We start from the raw sequence: 21,862 nt of genomic DNA on the forward strand, positions 1-21,862 counted from the left end.
AGCAGGATCTAAGCTGCGGTTGTAGGGCTCACAGGGTAGGACTGAAGCCATGTTTTCTCTGCCATTATAGTTGGCGGCACAATAGATGCTACAGTACAGAAGTGATGTTGGGGTGTATTTCTACACCATATATTCTGGACTTATAGGAAAGTTAAATGTGCTAATCAAGGTTTAAGCCAGATTCAACATGTTTTTAGGGGTCATAACAATGGATTGCAGAGGTCCCAGTGTTAGAGTTTAAGACTACCAGCATGTGACCCCACCCCTCAAATGAAACATTGAATGTGATCACCTAAAAAGGGGTGCTTTGCAACACGTAAAATCTGTTGTCAGACTGTAGTGCCACAGTTGATTCACTGTACTGCACTTCCCAACAACTGATCCGAGTTACCCCTGCTTTATTGCTGATCTATCTTTCTGGCAGCTGTGACCACAATTTCATTGCTATACCTTTCTATGACACTGCTTTTTTCAACTTCTCTCTTATGCCATTCGTTGTAGAATTAATTTACTGCAGGACTTACATCAGACTTTTAGATGTATCCGTATGCGACCCACCCTAACTAAAGGTATTTTAGTGTGTCATTTGCATCCTCTACATACATTTGTGCCACTCCCAAAGCAATTTACCCCTGCTTCCTGACTTCAGTAAAAGAATAAGGAGTAGTTCCATTATCCTACTTCTGAAGTTGTTTGCTTAGGTCGGTAGACCCAAACATTTCCCATCTTCATTGTAGGGCCATTTCCAACGTAGGGAAGCTGCAAAAGTTCCTGCAGTGTGGCTTAATGCCTTATACAGTGCTCACCTTAGATTGTTTGCATATGGATGGCACTGCTTTTATCAGTACCATCGATCTCTTCTGACTGAAAGCAGACCTTCTTCCTGGAAGAGCATGAGTTATTACTTAGAAGACAAAAAGCCTCAATTGATTTGCTCTGTTGGACACAATAAAATCAGAAATTGTGTCTCTGCCCTTTATCCATTTCCTTTGCCTATCCTGTTTATTTTGATATTTTTGACCATGCAGACCTAAGTTGGTTATATGAAACTAAAAGATGGTGCTTCCCTCATAAAACTAAGGACCCGATTTAGAGTTGGGTGGTAGCCATAAAATCCTCCAGTGTTTGGAGGAATACTAAATACTTAAAATGCAATCCACCAGTTAAATTTCCTTCATTTTATGATTATCAGAATTTAACCAGAGGATTCTACATCGCATTAAGAATTTCCTCTAGACATTGGATGAATATTAGTTATCATGAAACTCTAAATTATTCCTGATTTCTCAGAAGAAATGCCAATTTGTTTATGATCTCTTCCATTGTGATCATTGGACTGGGGCTTGAGTTTGCCAATGTCAGGTGCTTAATATACTTTTATTAAAAATGTGAAACCTTACTTTCCTCAGGGTGTGCTCTTGAGCTACCTTGCTAGCCATGTCTCCCCCTAAAAAAGTCTTCACAAACGGGTCAACTGACCCAAACCTCTTTCACCCTAACTGTTAAGTGGATCCACGGTTAAAAGTAACCAAAGCAAAGATTTTCCTATAGACAAATGGACTGATCTAAACCTGCAGAGTACTATCACCAACTCACTTTCTCTATGATTCATATCAAGCACAAAACTATAAAAACATGCTGAAAACTTCATCTGGGGCTTAAAACATCTAACATTCCCACGCATGATAAGCTTCCCATCTGTTACTGTTAAGGTTATGTGTGAGATGAAACCAGTTAAATAACATCTCATCATAACAGAGGGAAGGGATTTCCCTGGCACTTTGTGAATGAACAAAAGAGAGCATTTTCAACTCATTTAGGAATGATCCCAGCCTCCAAGTTTGCAGCAGTTTATTTTTCGAAACTCAGACTATGGATTTGAAACACTGGCAGACCGATAAAAAGAATCAGTTGGTTACAGCAGGTAAGATATCTAAAAAACATTTTTGCTGGGCACATTTACACCAAACAAAAAAGAAGCACGCAGCCATAAGTGTACTTTGCCTTCTTACCAAGTTTGGCAGTAATCTATCCAGCCCTCTTTTTTTGTAGTCATGTCTAAACCTTTTGTATGATCCTAAAAACGGGAAAAAGTTAATTTGGATGCCAAACCTATTACTTTTACACCCTAATCAGTCTAGATAAAACCCTACCTTGGCAACTAAAAGTGAAAAATATATTTTTTGAAAAGTTTTATGTCAATTCATGGAATGCAAAAGAAGCATGTATTAGTAAAGCAACTATGTCTCCCATTGGATTTGCCGGTTGTGACACAATATAGAGTTCAAGCTGATTTAATAAGCATTTGATTTGCAGTATATAGCAGCAGTGTATGGCAGGTGATCATGCAATCGAATTTCCATCTCGTTTTCTAACACAGAATGCAAGACTATCTAAAGATGTCACCGTTGAGTAATAAACTAATACTTGCAATTACTTTATGTGAATTTACCTGTGCTCAGTTTTCCAAGTGGGTTCTTATTTATTCACGATGAATAATTTCAAAAACATTCCACAATTGTCCCCAGGGGTGTTGAATTTAACAAAATATATACTTGTCCATGGGACAGCCTGCATCATAAATCTACTTGTCCTGTAAAAAAATCCACTTGTCCTTTTGGTGCCAATTAGTGCGGCTACAGATTATGGCAGGAATTTCATTATGTAAAAGCTCCAATAATACCCTACCTGATTATGCCAGGGCTTATAACATAGTATGGTTTTAATACTATCAATTTCCTTCATTTACCACCTCTCCACAGGTCACATATTGGGGCTGGAAGTACTGATGAGCAATAGTTCCCGGGATGGGATGTCCTTTTGACTCTATACAAACCTACTAACTTGCATGTTTTAGTGTGGTTTTCAGCAGTTCTTCTCTTATTTTTTCCCCATACTGAGAAAGGCTAGAAATGTACATGTGACAAGGGCAAAAGTAAAACTTCTTCCAGGGTTGGGAAAAAAGTGGTTGGAAGAAAGTGAACTTATAAACGCTTAACAGATATTTCCGTGATCAAATCTATGGTTGCTTATTTGCTAGTGCTAAAATGCAGTTCACAAATATTTTCTAGGAGTTCTGGCATACTTCTGTAAATTCTTGTGTATTCTTGACAGCCATAAATCTGCATTAATACAAGGACATATCCCATGGATGCACTTTTGTGACTTTCTTTAAGAATTGGGCACCTAAGTAGGTATAATGTTAACCAAGATCTTTTGTTTGTATTAAAATTCTATGTAATTGTCTATCAATCAGTTGGCCTCACTGTGAGTGACAACATTCTGCGTTTTCACAAGGAGCATATCTGCACAAAGTTGTTTGTTCAGTGCCAGGGGCTACTGAGAAATGTGTGTTTTTTAGGACCTAAAAAATATGTTTTCTTTTCGCTAATGTTTGTTATAATGGTGCGGGCCCAGGAGCCCCCACAACAATAAAGGTATACTAAAAATATATATCAAAACAAAACACACATTGACAAAACCAAAAGACTGACTACCAGTGTCGGACCTATTGGCTTTGCCAGTGCTTGTTTATTTTCATGTATCCCATAATCTTGTTAAAAATGATCACACTGAATTTCCATTACAACTATTTTAGCATGCATCAACACATTTTATTAAATGATGCTTCAAAGTATGGTACCTAAACGTTCACAGTAGTTTAGCAAAACTTTGTTTTCCTAGTTTCCTTTTTTTTGTGAAACTTTTATTTTAAAAGTAAAGAATCAAACTTGCTTTAATGCTTCTTCAAATATTTGCATCTGATCAGAGAGCATTCTGTGAGCGTTATATGTAGCTTCATATTGATAAACTTAGCAAATGTCTGTACACATTTCCATAATAAAACTCCTCTTAGTACTGAAGTGTGAACTTACATTTCCTTTGGGCGCTCAGCCTAATAATAAAGGCTTTGCATTAATGAACCATAAATACAAGGTTGAACAGCATTAACATTAGGACCCAAATATTACCTTAACTGTAGACATTGTCCTTCCCTGATCCATAATGTGGTACTGTAAACTGGCAGCCAAAGGCTTTATTTTGCAGGGGGTTAGGTGTACTTGTCGCAAGGTCAAAATAAACATGACAACTTGTTGTCCTTGACCCCAAACAATATATGTCCTGGGCGTCAGGCTATAGGAATTCCACACTCCTGTGTCCTTGTGTGCATAAACACATTTCGATCTTAGAATATTTTGTGAAATACTGTTATTGTTTAATATTCTCAGATGCTGTAAAAGCACATATGTTATCTTGGAATAATAAATAATTACATAGTAGTGAAAAAACTTTCAAATATAGCTGCCCATGCTTGTGCTCTCATGTGCACACATCAGTAACTTCACAGAAGGGTTGTTGCATACTCATTATTACAGTAAAATATTAATGAAATATATGCAGGATGCCACACACATCACTAAAACTCTACTGACAAGTAAATAAATGTTGGTGACCATAAGTTCTCTCATGCGTTATTGTTATTTATTAATTTTATAACAAGCTCTTGTCTGGAAAGAAAGCCAAAACTGTCTCACAGAAAAAAAGATACAATTGTGGTCTAATAGCTCTATCATTAGACTTGTACATAAAGTTTGGGATATTACAAAATCGGTTATAGTGATGTACGGATGAGTTGGTGTTTCCATAGGAAATCCAGATTTTGTTTTTGCTGATGATTTTGGCCTCGTTTGACTGTGCAGGAAAGTTACCATCAATGTCTTATACAGGGAGTGCAGAATTATTAGGCAAGTTGTATTTTTGAGGATTAATTTTATTATTGAACAACAACCATGTTCTCAATGAACCCAAAAAACTCATTAATATCAAAGCTGAATATTTTTGGAAGTAGTTTTTAGTTTGTTTTTAGTTTTAGCTATGTTAGGGGGATATCTGTGTGTGCAGGTGACTATTACTGTGCATAATTATTAGGCAACTCAACAAAAAACAAATATATACCCATTTCAATTATTTATTATTACCAGTGAAACCAATATAACATCTCAACATTCACAAATATACATTTCTGACATTAAAAAAAAAAAAAAAAAAAATCAGTGAGCAATATAGCCACCTTTCTTTGCAAGGACACTCAAAAGCCTGCCATCCATGGATTCTGTCAGTGTTTTGATCTGTTCACCATCAACATTGCGTGCAGCAGCAACCACAGCCTCCCAGACACTGTTCAGAGAGGTGTACTGTTTTCCCTCCTTGTAAATCTCACATTTGATGATGGACCACAGGTTCTCAATGGGGTTCAGATCAGGTGAACAAGGAGGCCATGTCATTAGATTTCCTTCTTTTATACCCTTTCTTGCCAGCCACGCTGTGGAGTACTTGGACGCGTGTGATGGAGCATTGCCCTGCATGAAAATCATGTTTTTCTTGAAGGATGCAGGCTTCTTCCTGTACCACTGCTTGAAGAAGGTGTCTTCCAGGAACTGGCAGTAGGACTGGGAGTTGAGCTTGACTCCATCCTCAACCCGAAAAGGCCCCACAAGCTCATCTTTGATGATACCAGCCCAAACCAGTACTCCACCTCCACCTTGCTGGCATCTGAGTCGGACTGGAGCTCTCTGCCCTTTACCAATCCAGCCACGGGCCCATCCATCTGGCCCATCAAGACTCACTCTCATTTCATCAGTCCATAAAACCTTAGAAAAATCAGTCTTGAGATATTTCTTGGCCCAGTCTTGACGTTTCAGCTTGTGTGTCTTGTTCAGTGGTGGTCGTCTTTCAGCCTTTCTTACCTTGGCCATGTCTCTGAGTATTGCACACCTTGTGCTTTTGGGCACTCCAGTGATGTTGCAGCTCTGAAATATGTCCAAACTGGTGGCAAGTGGCATCGTGGCAGCTGCACGCTTGACTTTTCTCAGTTCATGGGCAGTTATTTTGCGCCTTGGTTTTTCCACACGCTTCTTGCGACCCTGTTGACTATTTTGAATGAAACGCTTGATTGTTCGATGATCACGCTTCAGAAGCTTTGCAATTTTAAGAGTGCTGCATCCCTCTGCAAGATATCTCACTATTTTTGACTTTTCTGAGCCTGTCAAGTCCTTCTTTTGACCCATTTTGCCAAAGGAAAGGAAGTTGCCTAATAATTATGCACACCTGATATAGGGTGTTGATGTCATTAGACCACACCCCTTCTCATTACAGAGATGCACATCACCTAATATGCTTAATTGGTAGTAGGCTTTCGAGCCTATACAGCTTGGAGTAAGACAACATGCATAAAGAGGATGATGTGGTCAAAATACTCATTTGCCTAATAATTCTGCACTCCCTGTATACTACTCAGGTTGTCTCTTTAAAAGTTCATATAAATTGATCAGAAGGGTTGTGGATGATTTGAAAGTAGCATAGGAACATTTTCTCTCAGCTACAGCAAAAACATACCAATAGACTGTCCATAAATATGTGGGATCTGATTGGCTCTTTGGAGCTAAAAATATTGTTCTAGCTGCCATTTTATGACAGTGCATGTTGTCTGTAAACATATGTTTCTGTGTCAATAGGGCTGTGTGAGGGTAGGATAGACACTATGAATCCCATGCATCCCAGATGGGTGAAAAGTACATGTATTCCCTGACAAAATGGCTACATTTTGTTGAGACATTTTAGAAGTACTTCTGACAACATGCACACATTTTTCTTTCAAGAAGATTTCGGTGTGTGATGGCTGTAGTGTTGAGGTAGTTCAGAGACTGGTGCAACACAATATAGAGTTCAAGCTGATTTAATACGCATAAGATTTACAGTGTATTGCAGTGGTGTACCGCAGATGGTCATCCAATCGATTAACCATCCTGTTTTTCTAACTAGAAGAACTCAAAACACACATTCAAACTCTGATGAAAACACAGAAGGCAAGTCTATCTAAAGGTGTCACTGTTAAGTAATAAACTAATATTTGCAATTACTTTGTGTGAATTGGTATAACATGATCACGTTTTGTTTTTACTAAAATAAACTAGAAAAAAAAGTTGAAAAGCCTGGCACTGCATACAATTCAGTACCAAACATTTATTAAATTTGGCTTGTAATTTGACTGGTCTCCTACTAGTATTCACTTCCTCTCTGATGTTGTGACCATTTACATCATGAAACGAAGAGCCATTCTTGTTTTCATCAAACACATTTTGGTCATATTCACGATAATCATCCAACCTAACATTAGTGTAATTTTCTTTAAATAAAAGAGTGCTAGAATATGCTCTGTCGTGTGCAGATTTTGGAATGGTGTGATTTCCTGCCTAGATAGTGCTCTCCTTGGTGATACTTATGACCCCGAAATTGGCTCTTTTGCACATTATGGAGGTTACAGGGGGCAGTAGGTACAAAAGGGCACTCCTGTTCTTAGGGCTGACCTTGGCAAAAACTGACATAGCTAGGGAGTGGAAGGCAGAAGCCCCCCCTTCCCTGACAACATGGAAAAGAGGCCTAGATCATTGCATGAGTTTGGAAGTGGGGGTTTATCAGACCAGGGATTGCCCTCAAAATCATAATAAGATCCAGCAGTGTTGAGCAGATTACAGAGGGATTACTCTGCAACATGTCATCATTATCACCAGTCCAACTTCCATTGGATTCTCTTATTTTCCTGTAGTTCGCACTGGTAAAATCCTCCCACTCAGAAACATCCATTTCTGCTTTGACAATACAATTATCTTTTGACCTGTTTTAATAATGACAACAGACCTTTTGTATCACTACCCCCCTATCTTTATGCAACTCAGCACTGACAGACACTTTTTTGACCTGGACAGGGTCAATGAATTTAGGCTCACCCTGAGAACTTTTGTGGGTTTACAAATAGGAACCCAGTCCCCTTACGCAATTTGCTTTTCTCTGGATGTGTTAACTACACCATGATAGAATTTATTAAGAGTCTGTCTGTTATGTAATTTGCCTCTGACTGCATCAAAAACATTTCTGTTTCACTCTCATTTGTTGAATTATCTTCCCATTTAGGGGTCAGCAACATGCGCCCTCCTCTCCCTCTCAATGAACAAAATGGAGAAAAACAGTTACGGAGTTTAGTGTATTGAGATAACTCCAGACATTGTCTCTAAGAATTGTAACAACATCCATGTTATTGGCTAATGCTGCTTGCATGCCTCCCATAAGAAATCCAGGAGTTCACTCAACTTGAACATTAGCTGAAGTACAGTATAATGAAACCCTCTCTTGCTTGATTCCATGGAACTTTAGAAACATGTCCCTCTTCGGTGACACAAATTGTCTTCCGTTATTAGACATCAGTCCTTTAGGAATAACATCAATACAAAAAAGCACTCCTAAAAACGAATGTACTTTATCTACAGTGGGATGACTCAAAATGAATATATTTAGAGAAGTTATCAAATTACACCACTAAAATATTTTATCTTTTTCCAAAATATTGTAAGGATACACAAAACCAATTGAGGCTTTCTCCCAGGGACATATTTGTATATCAGATAGCCAAGATGGTTCACAAGAAGTCCTGCAGTGTGTGCCTTAAAGAAGGCAGTTGTTGCAGCTATTAACATGCTCTTAAATCATGGAATGCATAAAGGGCCACCAATAATATTTTTTAAGAAACAGTTTAGTGTCAGTAATTTCAGGATGCCCGCAATGAGATATTTTAACCAATCTTTTCCTAAAAGTATCAGGTGGGACAAATAAATCGTGCCTCATCCAAATACTGCTAGCATCTGCTGAGATCTGTGCAAAGCTCTGCAAATGCAGGTCTAAATTACTGTCAGGAAGCCATTCATTAAACGTTTATTTTTTAACTAGTGCAAACTGACTGTCCTAGTAATAGAGTAGTAGTATAAATTCTTTATTCGGTCGTCAACAACCACGAAAGTACAAATAACATGCATTACATTTAAAATACAGGTAAAATAAAATCTTGCAAATCTAATAAGACAAACTTCGACTATATAAAATCAAGAACCATTTTTAAAAATCATTCTCCCTTAAAAAATGAGTAATTCCCACTAGTATACACTCTTGATTCTCTAAAGCCTTAGCGTACCCCGAAACCACTAACGGGACTCATTGTTTCTAATTACCAGAAACCTCATACAGATACATCAAGTTGTACGACAGCGTGAACTGAAATGAATAAAAACAACTGAAGAATATATAAGTTAATAATGATTAATTGGTGTTAAAAACGTGTGCCATCTGTACCAAATGGTCAGTAAAAATGTGATTACTGAAAAAACATTTAGTTCTGTTGTGTCATATTTTGAAATCCTTAGAACTTATAGATAATGTGTTATTCCAAGGCGCAAACAAATTCGGTGGGGTACATTTCCTACAAAATTCGCTATACTCATGGCAGGAAAGTAAAAAATGGGCTTCAGTTTTTTTTCATTAAGCCGCATGCAGGACATGAACTCAAGCTTATGCCCCCTTGCCATTTTCTGGTGAGGGATTGCAGCGGGAGTGTGCCAATCCTAAATCGGATATACAAGCGTTTAGCAGGAGTGATCCCATCGCAAAATAGTAAAAAATTTGGAGAAAATGTAATATCCAAGAACCTGCTCGTCCAGGCACCCTGGACGTCTGTCAAAACACGCTGCTCGTTTATATAATCCTGGTAACAGTTTTTCAGTACATGAATATTATCTTTACATAGCGATTCTTGCTTATCCCAGAATCTCCCCAGATTCAGTCTATAAAACCAATCATGCACTGACTTCGCCCTGGAAATACAGTTAATATTCGCTGAAATTGTCAAATCTCTTAGGGAGTCCCTGTAATGGCTCAATTCGTTGGTAGACCACAGACGAACCAGGTAGGCCAAGGGCTTTAGAACAGCCAGATAAGCAATTCTATGTAAATCGAGATCCAAATAAAGTGGAGTCAATGGAATGCTTGCAGGTAACATTAGTAGCTTCCTTACAAATTTATTTTCTGCAGCAACTAGACAGCCCATGTTGCTATGGCCCCAAATCTCTGCGCCACATAGGGCGGCTCCTTGTGGCTTGGCTTGATAGACTAAGAGCTGGGGAAACAGATCAGCAGCTAGTATTCTTATAGACTCTTATGATGGCATTGGATCTATGCTCAACTGTTAGGGAGGACTTAGTAAACTGAGGCAACCATTTGAGATCACTAGTTAGTTTAACTCCTAGGTAATCAAAGGATTTAACCCTCTCCAGTGTTTCATTACCCACTCGAAAAGGCCTATTCTCGGTTCCCCTTTGGCAATAGATCATATATTTAGTCTTCCCTACATTGAGCTCTAGGCCTCTAGATTTACAGAAATTAATGAATTTGTCAATGAGGGCCTGCAGGCCCATTGGTGATTTAGATATTAATAGGGAGTCATCGGCAAAGAGTAAGATAGGGATTTTTACATTGTTCACTGTAGGGGAGTCATTTTCGCAATCAAGGAGTTCCTTCCCCAGATCATTCATATAAAGCGTAAATAGTGTGGGGGCAAGTACACCCCTTGTCGAACGTCGTGTCTGATGGCAAACCCATGTCAGTTCTCCCCTGCTACCCCAACGAACCTGGGCATAGTTCTTTGAATATAGCCTAATAATCAGTTCTAGCAACTTTAGGAGAACTCCTTGTTCGACCACACTTGCCACAACGTGTTGCGTGGAATAGAATGAAACACGGCCTTGAGATCTACAAAGGCTATGTAAAGCCTTTATTTTGCTAGTAACACATATTTCCAATACAAGGCCACCAGCCTAAAAACTTGGTCAGTGGTGCTGGTCTTGGGACGAAAACCTGCCTTTATGGGGGTCAGGATTTTCTCATCTTCAGCGCAGTTTTTCTAGGACTTGTCTAGCAGAAATTTTCTGGAGGTTTTTAATACGACTTATGGGTCTGTAGTTTGAGGGGCAGCTAGCATCCCCTTTTTTTATAAATCGGGATGATCTCGGCTCCCTTCCATGTCTCAGGTATATCCCCTCCCTTGGAGATAGCTTTATATAGCAGATTTGGGTAACTGCTCCAAAATAATGTCTCAGATTTGTGTCATCTAGGATTCTGTCTGGACCGGGGGCCTTCGCACTTTTCAGGGCATTAATTGCCCCAACTGTTTCATTTAGACTAAAAACTACTGGACCTCTCTTGCCTCTTACTTCATGCTCAAATACAGAATCCACAGTGGGTGCCTCATCCTTGCTACTTTCAAACTCAGAAGAACCCTCAAGGGCATATAGGGTAGTAAAATGGGAGACCCAACCATGGTCTCGCGAGTGCTAGTTGGCTTCTTCACTGCTTCCCTGGCTAACAAAAGAAATCGAGGGGTTGTGGTCACTGTCCAGTTGATTTTCGACTTTCATGTCTCCCAAAACGGCCCACAGTTTCACATCTAGTAAAATGTAATCACTAACGCTGGAATACGTACCCCTCCTAAAGGTAATGGCTATCTCAGGATCAGATATTGTATGGCCATTACAGGCTCTTAAGCCTCTACTAGCCATCAGTGGCACTATCTTAAGGACAGTAGCTGAATAATTGCAGCAAAATTTTCCCGCTATGGAAAGGATATTCCACAGTTTGTCCTCTAGGTCAGTAGTAAACTTGTTCAAAAGTGTAACGGGTTCAAATGAACTATTAAAATCACCTGCTAGGATAATTTAAAATCAGAGTTGATAGCTTCTAGTGACTCCTCAAGTTAAGATGAGGTTGTGACCTCTTTACTTGCTGCTCCCTGTTGTTCACATATATTAATGAAGACAATGTATACACCAGATGGAAATGATAATGCCAAGAACATCAGGCGAGTCTATCTGCATAACCTAACGGTGGCTAGGTACATTGTTCTTCAACAGAATCATCAAACCCTGCTGGCCCTCCCGTATTTCTTAGGTGGGTTAACCTCTATGATGAATGGTCAAAACCATTAATGAATATTTTCTCTGTGGCCCAGGTCTCTTGAAACCTACATATATCACATTTCTCTATGAAAGACAGCCATTCAGCATCAAGTAGTTTATGTCTAATTCCAGACAGATTTCATGATATCAGCTTAAGATAACTACTAGGAGCAACACTTGCCCCTCCACCCACATTACTTAACAGATTAGAGGCAACCTGGCATAGTAACAGCTCTGCCAACTCTCCCAACTGTGGGGGCTGGCAGGGGCGTTGCAGAGGACTGCCTCTTGTGGTACACATGAATAATTTGTACCGTTCTCCCTCCCATTGTAATCCTCAGGGGGTAATATATACCCTTGGGCTACTGTTAACTCATCCTTTGTAGTGTCTAAGAAGTCAGTGATCAGTGATCAGTTCCCAACACAAGCTTATCTTCAATGTTAAAACAGAACTGTATTGGTCTAGGCACACAAAATTCAACCTCTATATTATTCACCAGAGACACGTTTTCGAGGATAGATGGCTCATGAAGAAGAGGGCTTGACCCGTACTTAGGTAGTTGACATTGAGCACACACTGGAGCCCCCCCCTTCACATTTCTCCCTTAATCCAATCTCCGGAGGGAATAGTTTCAGTCCAATTGCTGTTGAATGACCCTTTCTAAGGTGACAAGTGCGTAACTCAAAGTTTAAAAGATTGTCAACCATCTGTTGCCAATTTAGATGTATGTCTCTCCGCATGGATAATATCAGACCGAACTACAGTTACGTTGTTTCCCAAGTCAAAAAATAACTTTTTAAATCAAAGATTCAGTATTCTTGTGGGTGTCCTCCTTAAATTTGGGCACCTGGGTTAAATGGATCAAATCCCTGCAGTCTGCAATATCATTTCTGTGCCTTAGGTAATGTATTCCAACTGGGGCACGGTAATCTCTTGGGAAGAGACGCCCCAGAGTAAAACAACAGCCTGAAGAATTTAAATTCTCTGGATGTCCAGATATTTGAGCAGCCGGGGGTGGTTAGGATTGGCAGTGAATTGGGTATCTGGCTGAGCTCTTCCCACAGGGCACGTGAATCGCTTTTGGTACAGATGACTTGTTGGTCACCACAGGGCTCATCCCAGAAGCACAAGTGCACCTTGGCCACAGACCCTCGGACATTGCTGCTCTACCCGCTAAACCCGCCCTCGGTGTGAGGTATCTCTGAGTTGATTAAACGTCTCCTCAGGGCTGATGGGTTGCTGTTAAATTCTTTACATCCACCCCGGCATGAGCATCTGGACTGCCTTAGTTATATGTCTCCACTATACCCACTTTTTCTGAAACTGCTATTCACTTGTACCTACTGCCACCACCGCACACTCTTCTTCATCGAAGATCAGGTCATTATCACTCCAACATAGCCTAGATGAACAGTCTGCCTGAAATATTTTCCCACCTGCTATGTGTTTCATTCTAAACGAAATATTTGCAGTCTGGATATCAACGATGCGAGTACATCGACCATTCATCATGTTAATTAGTGGTTTTTGATGTCATGAAATCGAACGTCTTGCCCCCCAAAAAAGTACTCAGTCTCTCCACAGCCAACTCGCCGCCTAAAGTCTTTCTATCATAACTGAAATGCAATTCCATCCCTCTTAATTCCCTGGAGATAAAAGCCACTGTGTTCTGCTTACCATTACTTACCTGACTGAGAGTAGCCTCGAGGCCAAGGGAACTAGCATCTACTGTTACAGTGCATTTTCTTGAACCTTCAAAAGGCTTATGTTTGGGAGCACCTTGAAAGAAAGATTTAATGGTTTCAAAAGCCTCATTTTAATTATTACCCCATACAAAATATTAATCCTTTCTCAACAGTTTGTCTACTAGTTCAACATGAATGGCATAACCTTGCACAAATCTGGTGTAATACTATCCTAATCCCAATCTCAATTTGGTATCTTTTTTAATGCATCCAACCAATCCGCTTTAGGCTTGAAACCATCAAATGTTATTTTGTGCCCACAATTTCAATATCTCTTTCCCTCATTTACATTTCTATATAAAGACAATAATACCTTTATCTTCTAATATTTGCAAAACTTTGTCAAGTAGCTTATGTTCATCAATATTATTTACAAATGTTAGTATATTGTCCTGAAAAGATTTTAGTCTATCAAAGCTTTCCAACAGTACTTCTATAACCTTTGGGAATGCAGAATAGAGCTCAGTCCAAAAGAGAGTCTCAGATGTCAAAAGACTCAGAACGGTGTGACAAACATTTTCAAGTCCCATGATTCGTCAGTGAAAGCAACTTGATAGGACACTGATTTTAAAACAATAGAGAAGTATTGCACACAATTTACAGCGGCTAACATTTCTTAAATACTCTGTAAAGGATGGCAGTCCACAATAATGTTTATGTTTAAAGAGTGTAAGTGAGCACACAGACAAATTTTACGGAATCATAGCCACTGAAACCCACTCCAAACCATCAGTAGGCTCAATGGTACCTTCTTTACATAACCTGCCTACAAGTTCCATAACCTCTTCCCTGACATTTATAGGTATGGTGAGAACCTTATGCTAAGGGTAGTGCACCTTTTAATGTAATTTTTTTTATGTACAACCTTTAACATAACCTACTTGTAAAGTAAACACCTTTGCCTTAGGGTTACTGATAATCTTTTGTAGGCTGTTATTTGCAGTATCTGCATTCGCAATGGAAATCTCTCAGCAAAATGGGACAGTCTACCGCAGGGCTCAATATGACACCAGGGCTTTCCAAATCATACCAGCAAACAATATATCTGTTGTTGATGGCAACTTACATTTGTTTTTACTACTCACTGCCAAAATTCCAGGCTGTCCTCAAAATTTCTTAACATTGTTATATCAAAATCCCCAAATGGTTTGGGATTAAGATCTGTCTTCCCCAATTTTATATTCTTCCTTTTATTTTTTAAACTAATTTCTGATAAAATAGTAATCAGAAACCCGGAATATTTAGGCCTACTTTGCTAATATTGACTCAGCCGAGGAGTACCTTAATGTGTTTGAATACCTGATACCTTAACATTCTGACCATCAGTAGAGAGAATTCCATTGCTTAAACTTTCTTAGACACTTTCTTCAGACTTAATTTGAACTTAAGTTGGTGACTTATTACTTCTGCAAACCCTTTAAAAAAGGTCCAATTTTGTGACACTTCTTACCAATGGCTGGACAATTAAGACTGTTACCTAAATGTGTTTTAGAGCCACATTTGCCACAAACTACTTTTTGTTATTAAAATTCTTGTTACTTATACCTTTTTTCTTGTATAACACACTGATACACATTAAGTGTATCCAAAGTCATCCATTGCTCAAGCTTTCACCAAAACCGTTGATCTGTCAGTCTCTTTTGCAATGTCTAGCACTTCTGAAAAAACTAGGAGTGCGGCACTCCACCAGGCGTTCCTGAATTTTGACACAGTTGAACATAAATTGATCTCTTAAGTATATGTCTGTTGGTGCTAAAATCCTAAGCCCTGCTGTATTTTCCTCCACTGACTCTTAAACACATTGTTTTCTTTTTAAAAACCTGTGACATTCGAGCTTCACGCGTTGTTCCTCTGGAAAAAGGTTTTTGTAGTCTGCATACTGCTACCTTATAATCATCCCAATGAAAAAAGTGCTCTGGTTGTGCCTCAATTTTTGGGAGATTGTGAAGAATGCCTTGTCCAGGACCATCATGTAACCCAAACAATAAAGCCGTTTTCCCTTCTGGTAGAATTGCTTTACTGTCAGTAGCTACTAAATAATTTTCAAAGGCCCTATACCATTGCCTCCACTTCAGTTTATTTTTTCCAGGGTTTTGCAGAAACACATTTGACTGGTTGAAGCTTTGAGAGCTTGCCATGACCAAATGTTTCAAAATGTGCTGTACAGTTTCAAAAACACTGTCTCTTTATTCCTTTATACTCCTAAAGTATTGAATGCTTAAAATAATTTACTCTTGTAGAGGATGAATGACTGAACAGCTCCTTATCTTTCTCAGAATGATTTATTTTCAAAGTTGTCTAATAAATGCACAGTTAATATTACCTTACAGTTCCTCTTCCTTTCGTTTCCTCTCCTCAGTTCATGCTTGAATGCCACACTTACGTATAGCGCAGCAATGCATTCCTGATTTTGAATGTTTGTACTGCCACTAACACCACACAGCTTATGACAATAGTGTGTTTTTATGCGTGTGACAATGTTATCATTTTCAAGGTGCACAACATTTCTATGAGCGTGAAACAGCCACTGCACTTGCTGTTAATGATGAGGGTTAAATGAGCAAGCATGAGAGGTTCTAACTGGCGTAAGACAGTGAACCTTTTAATCTTTTAATCGTGTAATTTAAAGTTTGCTTTCCTTTAAAAAAGGCATTCATACCTTTTGAAAGTAGCAATACCGTTAAGTGTGACAGTGAGACACAAACGTGCAAAATATTTCTTAACAATCATATTTTCCCTTATCCTCCCATTGGACCTCGCTTTTTCCAGTCGATCTCTCAACCAAATTGTAGTGTTGAGGTGGTCCAAAGCCGGGGGCCTCCCAACAATGGGTGAAAGAATAATTGTTTTTGGTCCAGCTCACGTACTCCCCAGACGTATTCAAATCACAAAAATACAACTTGTGTGCCGTTCCACTGGGCCACTCCAGCTTAATTACAGAGAGTAGGAAATATACGTTCATTGAGGGCATCTAATTTAGGATGGACAAGCCCTCACCCATCTCTGTGGCATGCTCTCATTGGGCTGTGCTCCTTGATGGTTGGGCGCTGCAATATCCAGCAGACCCCATTTGAGGGTTTTTTGCCATAGATATTTTTGATCTTTATTTATGCCTAGTGTTGTCTATGCTAGAAGATGTTGCCCTATTAAAAAATGTTAGTTTATTGGGAGGGAGTGCTTGGTAAAACTGACAATGGGCAACGTTGCCAACAGGAATCTATTCTCTGAGATTGTCCATGTCAAGATTAAAAAATAGTGTGAACCAGCTGGGTGAGATGACAAGCCAGTCGTTCTAAGAAGAGGTTGACATGTTTCATGCCATACTTGCCCCTAACAGATCTGCGGCAATTCATCAGGACCAAACAGTTACAAAACCTAATCTGCTGTGTTGGGTTCTGTTATTGAGGTATTTAAGTACCCTGTGATGTGCAAGTTACACATCTCAGCAGAAGGATTTTTATACCTCACTTTAGATTTCGTAATGCCTTTGTGACCTTGAAATAAAACCAAGGACTTTCACTTGTCAGGGCTGGTAAGTTACACACCAAAGATAACCTGTGCTCACTCCCTGGTAGCGTGGCACAGAGCAGTCAGACGTATCTCCAGAGGCAATGTCTAAAGCATTTGCGCAACACACTGACACCAGTAACACAATAAATACTCCACAAAAGAGACTCCACACAGGATTATATAAAAATATATCATATATTGTGCATAAAACATAGACCAAAACGACTTGAATCATAAATACTGTGCATATTGCGCAACTCCTGAAATAGTACTCGTTATTCTAACAGTGCAAAGCATAAAATGACATACTTTAGGAAACATCATGGTAGATAATGCAACAGAAAATAACATGGGAACCCATGATACATAACCACTGTGCATTCTGTGCTAATCCTGTACCCGTTATCCTGACAGTGCAGGAAGCAAGACGACATACTGTAGCGAATACCTGTCCAGTAATATGACAATGTCCAGGATAACTCCTATACCAATGCAGGAAACGCCTAGGTACTGCACCTCTGCGCTCCTAGTACATGTTCTGCAGTACTACATGGAACATAGTTACATGCAGGCATGAAAATACACAGGACATGGTATGCAACAGTTAGGGTAGATAAACCACATAAATCATGAAAGGTCCTCATAAGCACTGCAATCACGAAATATCAGCATGAACCCATCCACAACAGTAAGCCCATGTGGCAAAGGAACACCATTAGCAGGATAATGATAATCCGTATGAGGTTTGGTGAGTAAGGTGGTCTACTGGTATAAACGTAGACTCTAAAAAGGTGCGGGCATTCCCTATAGGGGAGTTACGGTACAAACTACAGGAGACTTTGTTGCAGTTTTCTCCCGACTGGCATGGAGCCCAACAACTATCGAGCATGCAGTACCTGGGTGACCACGGCCCCTCGGGACTAATAAGAAATGGCCCAAAATATTTCAGTACCTGAAAGTAAATGCATTTGAGAGTGCACGATGTGTGCGGCTTGAAATCTTATTGCAGCGAGTGCACACAGCTGGGCGCATGAAGTGAAAGGTGCCCAATCCGGCCTCCAGTGAACGTGCACAACGAGGCGCCTGATGCTGCAATCCAAACTCCCTTTTCTACAGGGACACACTTTGGCCAATGGCTCGGCACGTAAGGCATCAAGAAGGTGGCTTTGCCAGCTGCTAAGAAATTCCCGATGGTGCTCCAGCTGGGAGACCAGCAGCTCCGCGCTGGGGGGCAGAATCCTCGGGCGTACTTAGTACGGAGCAACCTCTCTGTCAAACTGAGAGCACGCTGGGGTGAAGTTCCCTTCTCCCTGAAGGGTTACCCTTTACTGGCCAATAGCGCTCAACATGCACTGATTACTGCCCCACGGAGGAATAAGGTTCACTACGCGGTTCTCTTTAGAGCAACATCAAATCCCCAATGAAGTGCTCTTCTCGCGCTAATTGCAGGTGACTGGCGTTGCAGGACTCCCACAGCCACTTCTGGGCCGTCACCGGTCCCAGGAGAACAACTGAGGCCACTGAGAGCAGAGAAAAAGCAGCATGCCAGCACATCAGGGTCCTTGTAGCAAAGTGGCAGTCCTTTTTGCAGGCCAGCACAACAAGCAGGTAAGTCCAATGGCGGTTCTTCCTAGCTGTATAGCAGTTCCTTCTGCCAGTGCGAGGTCTGTATAGATAACCGCATCTGGTTACAAGTCCACACAGTGTCTAAAAATATAGAGTTGGAGCCCCTGTACTTATACCCTGGTGCCCTGCTCCTAGAAGGTAGGAGACGTTTCCAGCAAGGTCTGTGAAGTTCCAGGAGTTGCCCTCATCCCCTGCCTTGCCCCAGCCATCAGTAGGGGGTAAATCAGCCCTTTGTGTGAGGGAAGGACACCGGCTATACAAATGTAAGTGCACCCTCCACCCTCTCTCTCCCAGCCCAGGAAGACTATCAATATGCAGATGCACTCAGCTCCTCCTGTGTGGTGGCTGTCTGGGAAGTATGCAGAAAGTGTAGCTGTCACTAAACCCTAGACGTGGATTGGATTTAGGCTGCAAAGCACATAGATTTTTAAGCACAGATAATGCCCACTTTCTAAAAGTGGCATTTCTAAAATAGTAAATCCACCTACACCAGTAAGCATGATTTATCACTACCATTCCAAAAATACCAGACATGGCAACACTACCCCCTTCAGATCAGGAATTACTGCGTAGACATATATTAGGTTATTCCCAATGCTAACCTATGAGAGGAGCAGTCCTTACAGTAGTGAAAACTGAATAAGCTACCACAAGGACATGTAAAACATAAGAATATATGTCCTACCATTTACATGCACAGCACTCTGCCCATAGGGCTATCTAGGGCCTTTTTAGGGGTGATTCAAGTGTAGTAAAAAGAAAGTTTAGACATTGGAAGTTAGTTTGAATTGCCAAGTCTATGTGACAGTAAACTGCCATACAGGCACTGCAGTGGCAGGCCTGAGACAAGTTTGAAAGTCTTCTTCTGTGGGTGACGCAATCAGCGATGCAGTCCCGCTAGTAGCATTAAATTTACAGGCCCTGGATATGTGGTATTCCATGTTACAAGGGACTTACTGGTAAATCAAATATTTCAAACTGGTGTAAGCCAGTCATACCAAATTTTAGAGGAGAGACCACATGTACTTTAGCACTGATTAACAGTGCCCTGAGTCCTAAAGCCAAACAAAAAGAGGGTCCGAAAAATACGAGGAGAAAGGCAAAACGTTTGGGGATAACCCTGCAAAAAGGGCCATTTCCAACAAAGACAAATACTTTCACCACAGTTTTGTGGCATGTCATACTAATGCTTTCTTGCTTAATGGACCGATAGCTCACTAAAACACCTCTCATCTCTTGCAGCACTTTCCTTGTCTGTACTGTGTCATGGCATACCTTAGAGCAGAGAACTGTAAAACAAACAGCATTGTGTAGCTCGTTCTTTTGTCCAATATGGAACAGAACCATGGAGAATTTCACAATTGTAGAGTGGAATCTATAAAGCAGTTAGAGTAGAAAGTGAAGTTTTAAAATAAGTTCAGAGCAGGAAATCTGAGAATTCCATGTATGCTTCTGTTGATGATGAAGCTGACATGAGGACAGACATTGAAGAGGTCCTTGGGTAATTCTCAGAGTTGGGATAGCAAGATTCCTCTACTGACATCAGCCACCTGCCTTTCCAGAGGTAAAGGGGTAAAGGAAACTAATATGTAGAGTGCAAACTTCAGTCAGTGTGGACCAAATTAGAAGGGGGAGAAAATTAAGGGATCCATAGTTAAAAGTGAGGTGCTATACTGGAGTTGTATTTAACACAAGTTTCATTGAAACAAATAAAACACTTTATATGTAATAATGGAAAAGGTGGAGTTAGGAGTTGTTGGAATCTAGCAAGAATTGGCTTACATTCCATAGCGCACGGTCTGCTCTTGAGATGCTGGTCCTTGCTGAAAGTAGGTGATCTAGAAACTTTATTTTCCTACTCGGGTAAGCTGTGACTGTTTGAAGAGAGTTTGATGAATGTTGCATAGCACCTTCAAGTGCATAGGCACACAATTGCCTTTAACATTTTAGCTTTAAGCCTTATTTGATCAATTATGGTATTGCGAATAGTTTTCAGGGCAGTAGATGAATATAGAGTAGCTGCCAAGCAAGCCAATGACCCCATACCTATCCAGGAGATATTTGGGGGGTGTTTTGTTCAGTATTGAAGAATGTAGAGATCCTCTTTTTGGTGCTAGAAGTAAGAACATAGGAAATATATATATATATGTTTGATGTTCTTGATTTGGCAAGGTGCTTGTCAGTGAGTTAGGCATGTGGGCTTGCATATGAACACACTTTATTAGTATGCATGCATGTATGTATGTATACAATTGTATTTGTAAAATACAACCCTAACTAGGGATTCTTGCATAACTTGAGGAACAGACTATAGAAGATGAAATACAATAATATTGACAAAAAGAAGGGGTGATTCTTATCTCATTGAAGATCAGTTTCATGGGCCTTTTTCTACCAAAAGTAGAGTGCTTTGCTAGTGATGCTGTAAGTATTTGAATGATAGTTTCTTGTTTTGTTCCAGGTGTTTCAGAAATTGATATGAACTCCAAAAGCAAAGCAGCAATGGGCAACTACAAAAATGGCGAAGTAAAAAAAATTACAGTGATTGGAGGAGGAGATCTCGGCATAGCTTGTGTGATGGCAATCTTAGCTAAGGTATACAGTTTGTTGATGATTATATTTTTGAACAAATAAGATTTTTTCTTTAGGCTAATTTAATACTCAGAGTGTATCGATGGAAAAAAAAAGTTTAATCTGCTTAAGCAAGGCAGGTTTAATACTAATTCATATTCAGTAATTAAATATTCCATATGGTTATGTTAGACTTGTTTAAAGAAGCATCTTACTCGGAATGGTAAGGAATATTTATATAAGTAATAATTTGGACATTTGAAAGAGCAACTTCAGTCAAATTTATTTTTTGCGCAAAGTGTCCCACCACCTGACCTTTCTGTTTGTTTTAATATAAGATCGGAAACCACTAGAACTTTCAAAGACATCTTTTTCCTTACTGGGTTGCAGGCATTGCCTACTACTGGATTTAAGTTTTTGTTGTTTACTAGGAAGACAGTGTTGCAGTAGATCTGACTGCTCCTCACTGCTTCGAGAGGTTCGACTGATTTTAAAATTCTGCTTAAAGCTTCTATAATTGGCAATGCACAGCACATGGACTGAGTTCATTGCAATTATACAGATAAAATTCTGAA

The 21,862-nt window shown here is 39.9% G+C and overlaps 1 protein-coding gene across 2 annotated transcripts in view; it reads left to right on the forward strand.

Annotated features, from left to right (window-relative positions):
- UEVLD (UEV and lactate/malate dehyrogenase domains) overlaps positions 1 to 21,862 on the forward strand; it is a 185,250-nt gene that overhangs the window by 49,875 nt on the left and 113,513 nt on the right. For both annotated transcript variants that reach the window (XM_069223760.1, XM_069223761.1), the window contains one exon: positions 21,178 to 21,311. In XM_069223760.1, the coding sequence (XP_069079861.1) occupies positions 21,178 to 21,311 (134 nt within the window). The remainder of the gene's footprint in view (positions 1 to 21,177; positions 21,312 to 21,862) is intronic.

The sequence above is a fragment of the Pleurodeles waltl genome, chromosome 3_1 (genome assembly GCF_031143425.1).
Source record: "Pleurodeles waltl isolate 20211129_DDA chromosome 3_1, aPleWal1.hap1.20221129, whole genome shotgun sequence".
Taxonomy (NCBI): domain Eukaryota; kingdom Metazoa; phylum Chordata; class Amphibia; order Caudata; family Salamandridae; genus Pleurodeles; species Pleurodeles waltl.